Source organism: Marmota flaviventris, chromosome X (genome assembly GCF_047511675.1).
Source record: "Marmota flaviventris isolate mMarFla1 chromosome X, mMarFla1.hap1, whole genome shotgun sequence".
In the NCBI taxonomy this organism is placed as follows: Eukaryota; Metazoa; Chordata; class Mammalia; order Rodentia; family Sciuridae; genus Marmota; species Marmota flaviventris.
In genome coordinates, this window is record NC_092518.1 from 70,588,600 (window position 1) to 70,601,440 (window position 12,841).

Consider the following 12,841-nt stretch of genomic DNA (forward strand, 5'->3'; position numbering starts at 1 on the left):
TAGCTACTGATACCATTCTTTATATATACTCTTGCTCACACTTGTCACACCAAACTGTACTTGCTACTTACTTGTCTGTATCTGTATCCGCCAAACTGTATGCTATTTGAGGGGAGAGATGCTATCAGGTGACCACTATCTCCTCAGAACCCAGCACACTGGCTGACAGGTAAAAGGCACTTGTTCTTTGCTGAATAATTAAATAAAAGTAGTATTTATGCTTATATGTATAACAGATATACTTGATGTTTGTTCATATAATGTTCATTTTATTAGCAATAACAATTGGGACCATTAATTAACTTCTCCACTCAAATACTGTTTTATATAATAGGAACATTCTAACTTAAGGAATTTTAGGAGGCTATTTTTAGCAGTAGCATTAGATCTGAGAGTCACACCTACAAAGTAAACTGATTTTATGTCATTGTAAAATATGGTTAGAAGAAAAAGGGAATATACCCCTTGAATTTAAGTATGCAGACTGACAAAAAAATGATAGGCAGAGAGACATTTCTACAGAGTCAAGGATAAGGAAAAGTAAAAAGGTACTGAAATGAACAATGGAGGTAAGGAAATATCAAAAATGAGAATGCATGCTGAAATTAAATCATATGAGGCCTAATGATGGGCTTTCCATTATTACCGTTGGGTTGTCTACCATACGATTTTTTTTCTCTAAGGTTTTTAAATGTATTCTCCAATGATTTTCTTTTTTTTTTTCTGTTAACAATATATTTTCAATTTCACAGAAAGTTGTAAAAATGAAGAACATGTTGAATTTTCCCAGAATATCTCTGTTATACAGATGCAATTATTTATTCCAATAGAATAAATTAAGATATCAAGGCTATTACATAATTTCCTTTATCTATTTTTAAAATGTATTAAAATATTAGTACATATGGGTTGATATACTTTTACCAATATTGATTTGTACATATTTTCATGTAGATTTAGTTAACAATGCTATAATAAGTACTAGACTGTGAGATAATACCTCAAATTTGTTAGAAAGGCTATGTGGAAGAGACAAGAGATAATCAAGTGTTGGTGAGGGAATGCTTTTACACTATTAGTCGAAATGTAAATTAATATAGCCATTATGGAAAACAGTATAGAGGTTCTGCAAAAAATTATAGAACAGAACTACTGTATGAACCAGCAATTCTGCTTCTGGGTATATATGTAAAGAAATGAAATCAGCATCTTAAGGAGATATCTGCACTCCCATGTTCATTCCAGCATTATTCCTTGCAGCCAATATATGGAAACAACCTAAGTATATATCAATGAATAAATAAAAAACAGTGTGTGTATGTGAGTGTGTGTGTGTGTGTGTGTATATATATATATATATATATATATATGTACATAATATTCATATAATATTCAATATTCCATATACACGTATGTCAATGAATAGAGTATAGATATTATGTATATAATATTCATATATCTCATATACATGTATGTGGGATATATGAATATTATTCTCTCTTAAAAAAGGAAATCCTATCATATACTAAACATGGATGAATCTTCAGGACATAAAGATAAGTTAAATAAACCAGGCACAGATGCTATATCATCTCATATGTGCAATGTAAAAAAGTCAAATTCATAAAAGCCCAAGTAGAATGGTAGTTGCTAGAGGCTGGGGGTGAACAAAACGGGAGAATTGGTTGAAGAAGAGAAGACTTTCTATCAAGCAGGAAGAAGTTTGAGAGATCTAATGCACAGGATGGAGGCTACAGTTAATACTACTACATTGTATACATAAAATTTGCTAAGAGAAGATCTTAAAGTGTTCTCACTACAAAAAAAAGAAACTGTGAAGAGATAGATGTTCATTAGCTTGACTACAGCAAAAATTCACCATGTATATCAAAACAGTATGTTTTCCATGTTAACATACACAACTTTTATTTTTAGAACTGAATTTTATTTTTCTAGAACTGAATTTACCTGTTGATCTGAATCTGATTTTAGTACAGATCTGTCTGTAATCAGAACTGCCCTGGAGATCTGCCTGTAATAAACAAAAGAGTAAAGCAGTGATTCAGATTTCATGAAAAAGTAACATTTATAGTTATATAACCACCAGAAGGTTTGTTTCAAAGATTCAAGTCAGGATAAAAGTGTTGCCTCCCCAAACCAAGTCAAGTTCTGCTTTAATCTTTTCTTGGCTCATGAAACAAGAGTATATGACCTACAGACAAACCCCAGCTGAAACAAAGAGTTGAAATTAGGCTAAGATCCCCCAAAAAGGACTCTATAAGAGAAGAAAGGTAAGATACTGAATATAACTTAACTTTGCTATACTTTACATGTTACTTGAAGGACAGAATCCTAGAGAAGTGTCAATACAATCACAGAGCATTAAGTTTCACCTTCCCTTGTCTTGTGGGTGGAGGGGCGCCTTACCTGTATTGCACACGTGAGCATGTGTTCTCAGAAAAGTAACTGTCCTCCACAAGAAAATGCTTAGAGATTATTCTCTGACCAAACTGATCTATAATTGCTTTACATCTATAAAGAAGATAAGCATAGCAAAAATGTGTTACATTAATGATTAAATTATTAAGAAAATGAAAATAATCAGCTACTGGGTTTGAATATAAAATCTTGTGAATATTACAAAATTTTCTACAATTCTATATTTTCTAATACAAAACTGACAATTAATTACAGAATATGTATTCTTGTTGCTATTTTGACATCTTTTAATCTATAAAATGAACATGGAATACAACTTAAATACTTATTTAATTACAATTAGTAAACAAGTTATAAAAAGTATTAGCATGTAATTATAAGCTTTCCATATGTTAGGAAGCTTTTTCTTTGTTTAGAAAATGAGCCTTCCCCCCCTTAACAGTTCTAAGAAAAAAAGGAAAGAAAAGTTGATTAAATATCTTGTTATATTATTCACCATCTGTACAAGCCACTGAAGGCTTTTTATTTTTCTGTTAAGTACTGCTTTCTCTTTTGTTCAAGAATAGCTATCTGCTCACGCGTTTGATAATGTTTTAAAACAGAAAAAAAAGGGGGGATAGAGCTTCTTTGAATATCTGTTTCCACTTTACTTCAAAGGATGATCATAGAAAGATTTCTTTCAAGTGCTGTTTCCAAATAAGGAAAACACTTATGCATGGACATTATCAGGTCTCTGTCATCTGATATGTGTTGGGACAATGAATCATATAGAACCCTCCATTGACCTTCTTTCAATGTGTCTAGATAAAAGGATGAAAATTAGAATCCATCTCCTTGCAGTGCCACAAGTTATAAATGTACTTTATAGGGCTCATTATCCAAACTAATGGACTAAGGGCGACATCCTTGAAATGGACTTACCAGTACTGACAAAGCCAGTATGCAATATTTCAGGAACTATATGCAAACGACTATGTGTTTGCTATATCTTTTTGTTATGAAAATATCAATTTACTTTTGGGACCAGAATTATTTTATTTGAAATACATGATGATCCTTGTAAAATCCAAGAAAACAATCTCAAAATCATACCATGTTTAAAATATACTGCTGAATATTAAAATATGTTCACCTGCTCTAAAATTGGCAAAATAAGTGCTATCTACCTGGTATCAAGGCTTTAAATGATGAACATTTAAGACTAATAGTGAGAGAAATTTTGTTTGTGTTTCCTAAAGGCAGATTATGTTTCACTGATATTTTTAAATAAATGGCAAAACACTTTTGTCAGGATAGGCTACGATGTCTAGAGATGTTTTTTTTTGTGCATAATATATATGTTTTAAACAAGCACATATTAATATAACATTTGTTCTAAACTATCCCATTAACTAGTATTATAAAATATTTAACTAAATAGATGAAAGATATTACACTTAGATATTTTCCAAAATAAATTGTTTAAAAACTGAAAAGTTTCTCATTTGGTCTCCTGTTTTGAAACATTCACAAGCAATTTAAAAAACAAAGTACTTCAGGCAATGGAGAAGAAAAATGTGATGATAAGTCATTACACATAGTGATCTCTATTTGTCCTATAAGCACTGACAAAACTTTTCTTACCTTTCACTCAGAAACCATAGAAATCAAAAGGACAAAATGTGAGAAGAAAAAAGGGGGGTCTAAAATGTACATTTTTAATAGGTATTTGGGTTATACATATTTAACATTTGTTTAAAATCAGGTAATGAACACTTAATATTTGGACACTTCACTGTAAATTTTATAATCAAAAGAAAAACACTGAATAATACTAGTGTATGGTAAATATAATGAAGTGTTAAGGGAAAATTTTAGTGATACCTACAACTTACTGTGAAATGCATAAAAATGAATTAATAGATGGGTAAAAGGAAGAGTGTATGAGGAGTTATATGAATGAGCAAGTATTTCAAAATGTTAATTACAGAACCTGGGTGTTAGCTATCCCAGCCTTCACTTTAAATTCATCATCAAAAGTTGAAATAAAACTGAGAGGAGAGTGATGTTACTATAAATCTAGGTTTTAATGTAAGACTTTTGTAAAGGGTTTCTGTGTAAATAAACTTCAGCCTCAAACTTGTGTAAACCTCCTTATTTTGTAGGTTTCCAAACACTGCTGCTCTGGTAATAGTTACAGGCAGACATTGGTTTCAGAAGCTATGATATTCAAAGGAATTAAGGGGACCACTCAAAGGGGAAATATGGGAATTAGTAAGCCTAACTTTGCAAGAAGACACTAATAAATATGCCAATTAATGCTGAAATTTCTAATGAAACAGTGACTCTCAAAGGAGGAGGAGAAGGAGAAGGAAGCAAATCAGAATCACACCTGGGGGACTTTTTCGAATTATAAGTACCCCTGGAGATTCTGATAAGCTCCCAAATCCCAGGAAAGAATCACAGCCAAGCATGCCACTGTTACTGTTGCATCTTTATAATGTACTAGGTGGAAAAAAAAGTAAACAGCTACTGGTACAGAGAAAACGTCTATTTCTGTAGAAATTGAAGTGATGGTCATATAAGCCAGTCTCAGTCTGGTAGATGATAATAACATGACTCACCTGTTAGTCTCATTCTTACTCTGAAGGACTAAGGCTCTAGGCCTAAGCAAAGCTGTTCAAACCAAGACATGTTTAAGTGGTAAGATTTGTTTTCCCCTCAGATACTTCACTTACTGTCATATATTCTGCCTAATCAGGAGAACAATGAAGAAAGGAATATTGATTTGGGGCCTATTTTTAATCTTTATGTTATAAAGATTAATACAAAATTAGATGACATTCAAGTAATGGGAAACAGCAAAATTAACAGTGCTGCCAGACACATTAAAATACCCTCCTGCTCAATCCTCCCATACAAACCCGAGGAAGCCATTAAAGATTAACAACATTTAGGATTTAGATGAAGGCTTGCTGAGCCTCATAAATAGTAGATTGAGGAGGAACATGATAGGAGTTCCCAGTTACAGGGACACAATGACCAAGCTGATCATAAGAATCACTGAGCCAGACAGAACATTTCTAGGGATAATCTTTCTAAATCAACAAATCACAGTAGTTATTCAGTTCTTGGTTCATCAATGATACCAGGACATAAATAGCAAAATGATAATAAGGAAGAAAACACTAAGATAAAAATTCAATATCTGGAATCTGGTCCAGAAGAAAAAATACTAAAATAGGTATCCAAACCCTATGATCTTCAGATTTAATACCCCAACTAATTATATAAAGAAATAATTAAAATACTAGGGAAATTCAGAGCTTCCCAAGCACTGAAGGGAAAATATAATTCTCCCTACTCAACAGTCCCTTAAGAGCTTTCTGAAATGCTTTAGTTAAAAGGCCATCTCATTCATGAAACCATCTTCTTCATACTCGTTTTTCTTGAGGGAATATTTATTGCAATAGTTTCAAACCATTAACAGGTAGATAACTCCCAAACTATGGTTTTCTGTTTTGACTTCTCACAAGCTCTGTATTCATATTTTATCTTTTCTTCCTTCCTTTCTTTCCTTTCTTCTTTCCCTTCCTTTCCTTCATTACTTCCTTCCTAGACTTTAACCCTCCTTTAAAAACATCTAATTGTCAAACAAAAATTTTATATTTTTTCCAGGAATACAATGTGATGGCATGTTATAGGTATAGACTGTATAATAATTAACACAGTCAAATTAACTAATACATCCAATCACCACCCTCAGTTAACTTCTGTGTGTGAGGTTTCACATTAAAAATGTAGTATTATTAACAATATCTGTTTTTGTGTATGGTGCTGGGATTAAACCCAGGGCTTTGTGCAAGCAGGGCAAGCACTCCACCAACTGAGATATTCCTAGCCCTAACCATGTCTTTTTTAAAACTAGCACACCCTAAACTGAGTTTATCATGGTACCTCACCTTCTTCCCTCCCTTGGTGTCCCTCTATTAGATAATGGCACAACCAGAAATTACAAGTTTCCTTACCTTAAATCTTTCTTACATCTAATCTGCTACTAAATTTTGATTATACTTTATAAATGTTTTTTGCAATTAGTCTCTTTTCTCCATCCCTACTGATACTGCCTCAGATTCTTATTATGTATAATAAGGCAATGGACTACTAGCAAGTTGGTACCTCATTAGTTCAACATAAATGTATAATATAACAGCCACGTACCAAGCACTATTCCAAAAAGTAAGAAAAAAAAAAAAAAAGTCTTGCCCTGAAGGAGCTCCCGATATAATGAAGATTTAGACACAGGGTATTTTAACATAACAGCAAGGTCCAGTGATAAGATGAGGACAGGGCATCAGAGAGTGCTAAGGGGAGTTATCTAACTCAGCTTAGAATGCAGAATACTCTGTATAGTTAAGCAAATAAATAAGGACAAGAATACCTCAGCAGGGGTATAGAGTCAAGTAACACAAGAACAAGTACAAAGACATACCACTGGTTCATTATTATTTGACAATAAAATGGGAAGCAAGAAAGATATAGAGATGAGCCTAGAGAAGCAGGCAGGGGCCAGATCTGTCTTATATGTTGTGTAAAAAGGTGTTAGACTTTACTTTGAAGTAATATAAAACCACCAAGCCTCTTTAAATAGGGAAGGAAAATCAGATCTTCAGACTAAACAGATCCTAGTGTGCAAATACCTTCTTAATTTATTCATTTTGCAATGTCCCCCAGTAAGCTCCATGAGGACAAAAGGCCCTAATTGCCTTATTGTTTACTAAGTCCACAGTGCCTGAAACAGAAAACAACCAATACTTGTTTCATAGATGGTGAATGGATGGATGTTGGAAGTATTCTATGCATGTGAACAGTATAGACAGAAAGGGCTGATACAGAATCTCTGATGTAGGAGGTAGAGAATCTCTTTCCATCACAGTGCTTCTTCTAAATCATTGCCATCATTACTAACTTAACAGCAGCAAACTGAGTCTTGCTTAAAAATACAAAAGATTATACTCCAAACTCCTTAGCATAGAAGGATCCTCACAATAGGTCTTCCTGTGTAAGATACCAAGGTGTCCAGTAATATTAACAATTGCTACTAATATATACTGAACTCTTTCTATGTGTAACAAATGGTTTTTACAAGCTTTATTCATTTAATATTCATAATAATACTATGGGGCAGGGTATTGCCAATTACTCCTCTTTCCAAGTAATGAAACTGGGGTAAAAAGAAGTTAAACAACTTGTTGAAGTTTACACATATAGAAAGTAGCAAAGTCAGGATCAAATTCTAGTCTATCTGACTTTAAAGCCTACACTCTTAACTGCAATCTCTGTATAAAAGGGCAGGGTCTATCTTTTGCTTACTTGTTTATCCCTGTAGCAACTACCATGGGGTTCATTAAAGGTTAACTATCTAGAATACAATCATTACCCCTTTGCCAATGGGATACACTGAAATCACAGCTTCAGAGATGATAAATGGTATTGAATCATCCATGTTATGCTAACATACTATTATTACTAACTCCCAAGCATCCAGGTTAGGTACAGTTGTTCCTGACATCAGAAAAACGTTATCTTAAAAAAAAAAAAAAAAAAGGCATGGCAGAAAATCCAGTTAAGTGAGAAAGTTAAAGTACACATGGAACACTAGTTGGAAGTCCTAAGGTGAGGACCACTGATTATAGATATATCTGGTCCAAGGTCTTACCTAGCCTACCCAAATGTCAAATAGTGTACTCCTAAATGGCAAAGTTTAATTTACATGAGTTTTACCCAGTAGGGTTAGCTGCAAAGGAAAAAAAACAATAAAGCTAGTCCAACAAGAACATTCATTGATTCCAAAAACAGCCAGCAGAGGGTACAGTATTAAAATTTAGAAAAGAACAACTAATACATACCTATAGTCTTTCAAATTAAGAAAGTAGCATTAATGGATAATATAGTGAGGATAACACAGGCAATGTGCATCTCAGAAAAATCAAATTAAACAAAAATCAAAACTCAGATCTATTTAAAAATAAATATGCATTTGTTTATATATTCCATATACTATTATTTCCTGTGTGTCCTTAATGTTCTGTTTTATCTCTCAAAGTTTGTATAGTACTTTGATATGTAATTACCTCATTAAACTCAATACTATGATCATTTATGTTTCTATCAGCTTTTATAAATGGAAGGTGAAAAGTACCAAAAAGGCTATAATTAGTCTTTAATCTTCATTCACTCATTTAATTCAAAGTTACTGAGAATAATGGGTACTAAGAACCTGCCTAAATTTGGGGGATACAATAGTAAGATCCTGCCTTTTCCTACAGATAACTTATCAAATAATCATATAAAGGTACCTGACTGGTAGGTAACATAAGGTTCTGACCTAGTCTGTGAGATCAGGAAATGAACTTAGAAATTTGACCTGACGCATCTTACACATTAAATATGTAATGTGAAGCTCTTACACATTAAAGTGTAAGGGAAATATCAAGCATTCCACATAGAAAAATAGGGAAAGATGCAGGTGTGGTGGTGCACACCTATAATCCCAGCGTCTAGGGGTGGGGGATGAGATAAGAGAATCACAAGTTCAACACCAGTATCAGCAGTATAGCAGGACCCTCAGCAACTTGTCTCAAAATAAAAAAAGAGGGGCTGGGAATGTAGCTCAATGGTAAAGTACTCCTGTTCAATCCCCCCACCCCCACCCCTACCAAATTTTTTTTTTTTTAAAAGCAAAGAGCAGCAAACTAAATTTATAAGGAGACAAGTGTAAATCTTAGTAAATCCCTTACTTAATATTCTGATTATAGATTATACCAAGATTTCCTAAAAACAAACATGTGCTGGATACACCTAACTACAAGATTAGGGTTTTTCCTTAACTACTGATCCTTCACATTATATTTAAGTTCTCACAAAATATCTCCTATTATGGGTATTTCTCTCAAATATTTGATTTTGTATGAGGAAGTAGTGTTTGAGAAAGATATATTAGCCTGAACCAACCTGAATCAATGCTAACTTTAGGTATTTATAGAGACTATTTTTGACTTGATAGATTTTTTTAAAGAAACAAAAATTAATATAAATTGGTAATTGTTACTAAAGGTACAAATCTATAATTTTCAAGTATTGTTTCTTTTTTTAAATTTATTTTTAGTTGTTGACAGACCTTTATTTCATTTATTTATATTTGGTGCTGAGAATCAAACCCAGTGCCTCACATATATATGGCAGGCAACTGCGCTACCGCTGAGCAGCCCTAGCCTCTCAAGTATTGTTTCTTAGCAAAACTTAGATTACTTAAGCAATTCATATCTTGAGAATATGGTAGATATCAAGAATTTTATAAGTGCAAGCCAAATTAAAACCTCTCCCATTACTATAGAAATAAATAGTTATGGCATGAAGTAAACATTAAAGAGTCAGATGTAGTATCCAAAATCTGTGTATCTTAAAAAGCAAGACAGAGAAGAAAATTATGTTCACTGTAAACTGTGATTATAGCAATCAATGATACGATAAACAACACAAAGTAGAAGTTGCAGTATTTCATTTATATGCATAAAAGTTAACACATAAGTTGTTCATATTTTTTTTTTTCTTTTTGTGTTCTCACTGGGGCATGTGTAAAAATGGCTTACATTTGGGCATATAAAATATTTTAAGGTCATTATTTCTAAATGTTAAGGAAAACTAAGTTCTATGAACTTTAAATGACAACTAAAGCATGTCAGATCTGGAAGGAGACATGAAAATAACCTCAGTTTCTAAGTTATAATAAAACGAACTGGCCCAGAGAAAAGTATTGCCCACAGTCATTCACAACAGCAGTAGAATTCCAAGTCTTCTGTCATGCCAGGGCTAGAGATCTTTACACATGTCTCAGGAATTATTAAACAACAAAAGTTATATTTCAGATTTTTCTATAACGATACAAAACGTTAGATTAGAAACATTGTACTTACTATCTAAAGTTCACATTTGATTGCCAGTATATCTGGCAGGTTCCTCTTGAAAACGTCTTAGAACAAATTAAGACCTAGAGCCCCCAGTCCATCATAGATCACAGTATGCTTGGCTAAATCTTCAACTTTACCTTATACAAATAATTGTTTCTCAGTATCATCTAAGGATTAGTACATTGTATTCAACTGGGATGTTCCATAAAACTGGAAATTCCCTGGTTCTACCATAAGCACATCACCAAATTTCATTCCCTGAGGGTGAAACACAAGAAATCCTTCCTTTTTTTAGAAGCATGCCTGACAATTCTTAAAGACACATTATACTTTGAAAACTACCAATCTGGCAGTTTTTTTGGTCTCTAGACCTTTATATCTAAGCTACCTGTTTCAACTGTCATCTCTGCAGAACATAAAAAGAGTTCTTTTGTTCACTGTACATCATAAAAACTAAGTCAAAGGTAAGGTAAATGTATCCCTTAGTTCAACAAGTGTTATTACTGTACCAGTGCCCTGGCAAAATGAGCCATGCAGATACTTCATGTCACTGAGAATAACGTGGGACTGGTATGGGGCTAAGCAAATAAGCACCAAACAAGCAATTCATTATCTGATTTTCTGTCATGGGAATACGCTCTTGCTTCAAAATGAACTCGGAAGGAGAAATGTCTATGGAAGTCATACAGAAAACCATTCATTCATGAACTTCTACAGAGCTCTTCAGGAGCCAAAATATGAATACCCTGGGCTTTGGTGGATTTTTTTTTAACTTTAGATTATCATTTTCAATTTATGTAATACCTTTCTCTTAAAATGCTAAAGGTGATTTAGAAGCCTTTTAAATCGTGTGTCAATTTTATCTTACATTACAAATTGCAAATTCACTAAGCATTGGACTTGGAGTTTTGTTTTTTCTTTGCTATACCTTAAAGTACTAGTTATTGTACTATATCTAGTCTATGAAATGTTCGTAGCCATTTAATGCCACCTAGACTACACAAAATTATTGAAAAATGAAAGAAATAGCTTAAAACTTGTAAGATCCAGACCACAATATGACATTTATGACTCTAAAAATATTATTTCTATAAATAAATACAATAAATGCCACCAAAACTATAGAGTACTAAAAACAGTCATCCAAAAAGTATAGGTTACTAGATGCTTAAGAACATATCACAAATAAGAAAAGTATACATCAATCTCAACAGCTTCAAAAACTTGACCCAGTTGACCTATTTTAGGTTCAATGTGAAACACAGAAAATATAGAGTTGTATTTTATTTAATATAATTTAGACAACTGCATATCTTAGTAACTAATAATAAATCCTAGGAAACAATTCAAATATACATAGGTGAATAGGTAGTGCTCAGCTTAAAAAAAAAGCAGATAAATTCTTATTTCAATCCTAAGCCAGCCTGTAGGGCTGCTATTGTTGTAAAAGAATTTATCCTCAGATAACAGGGCAGCATAGTTTATGACAACAATCTACCTAAAACCTCATTAAAGTCTTTTCTCTTGGAGTGACATGCATTATCAGCAGAGATTAATCTGATGAGTCTTTAGGTGAGCTCCATTTTTAAAAATGCAATAACAGAGGGCTTTGTTGTCATCTGATGAAAATCAATTAGAGGAGGTAAGGCCACAAGGAAAACTAACATCACTCATCACCCACCCCCGGCAGCTGAAATGATTTGTCTTCCAAGCTTGGATGATCAGGGACTATAGTCATATTGCAGGGAAATTAATTTAGTTTCTATATTCTGAACTCACTTTCCTTGTTCTGGAGGACCTAAACACAAATTACTTTTAATCAAGGTTGATATGTTATTAATATCAAGGAGAATCTTTCAAGAATCTTTTTTTTTAATTGACTTCAGCATTTTTCACCTGTGTTTGGGGTATAAATATATTAAGGTTACTTATATCATCCTTACTTTCTGGATTCTTTGTCCACTACAAGGCACTGTACAGAATGGCGAAGACAATAGATTCCACCAAACACAGCACACATCCTAGAAAGAAAATAGAAAAATAATAATTAGGATAATTGAGTTGAAATTAAGGTAAGAGTATTTTAAGTGTCTTACATTTAATAACTGATATTACAGAAAAATATATGATCATTTATAATTTTCTCCATCATGGTATTAAGAGTCTATCAGAAGTAAGATTAGCAATATCTTGATGCAGCAGAGCTGTTATTGCTAATAATACAATGTTAACACATGCAATTGTGACCAAGCCAGAAGGGTTCCCAAGCAGGTGATGATTATCCCCTAAAATCAGCTCCTGCATACTTAAGATGCATAAACCACAAATATCTTCACAAGGTGATATGTAAGACACCCAATCAAAATCACCATAGTAAAAGTGTTAAAGAGGGACCAGGAAGGGAAAACTTTGGGAGACCCCTTTACTTACCACAAAAGTAAGCGAAATGACCA

General features: G+C 33.0%; 1 protein-coding gene across 3 annotated transcripts in view; it reads right to left on the reverse strand.

Moving 5' to 3' along the window:
• Positions 1 to 12,841, reverse strand: part of Chm (CHM Rab escort protein) — a 165,457-nt gene that overhangs the window by 37,902 nt on the left and 114,714 nt on the right. For all 3 annotated transcript variants that reach the window (XM_071606229.1, XM_071606228.1, XM_071606230.1), the window contains 3 exons: positions 12,332 to 12,409; positions 2,428 to 2,532; positions 1,969 to 2,032 (listed from right to left, as the gene is read on the reverse strand). In XM_071606229.1, coding sequence (XP_071462330.1) covers positions 1,969 to 2,032; positions 2,428 to 2,532; positions 12,332 to 12,409 — 247 coding nt within the window. The remainder of the gene's footprint in view (positions 1 to 1,968; positions 2,033 to 2,427; positions 2,533 to 12,331; positions 12,410 to 12,841) is intronic.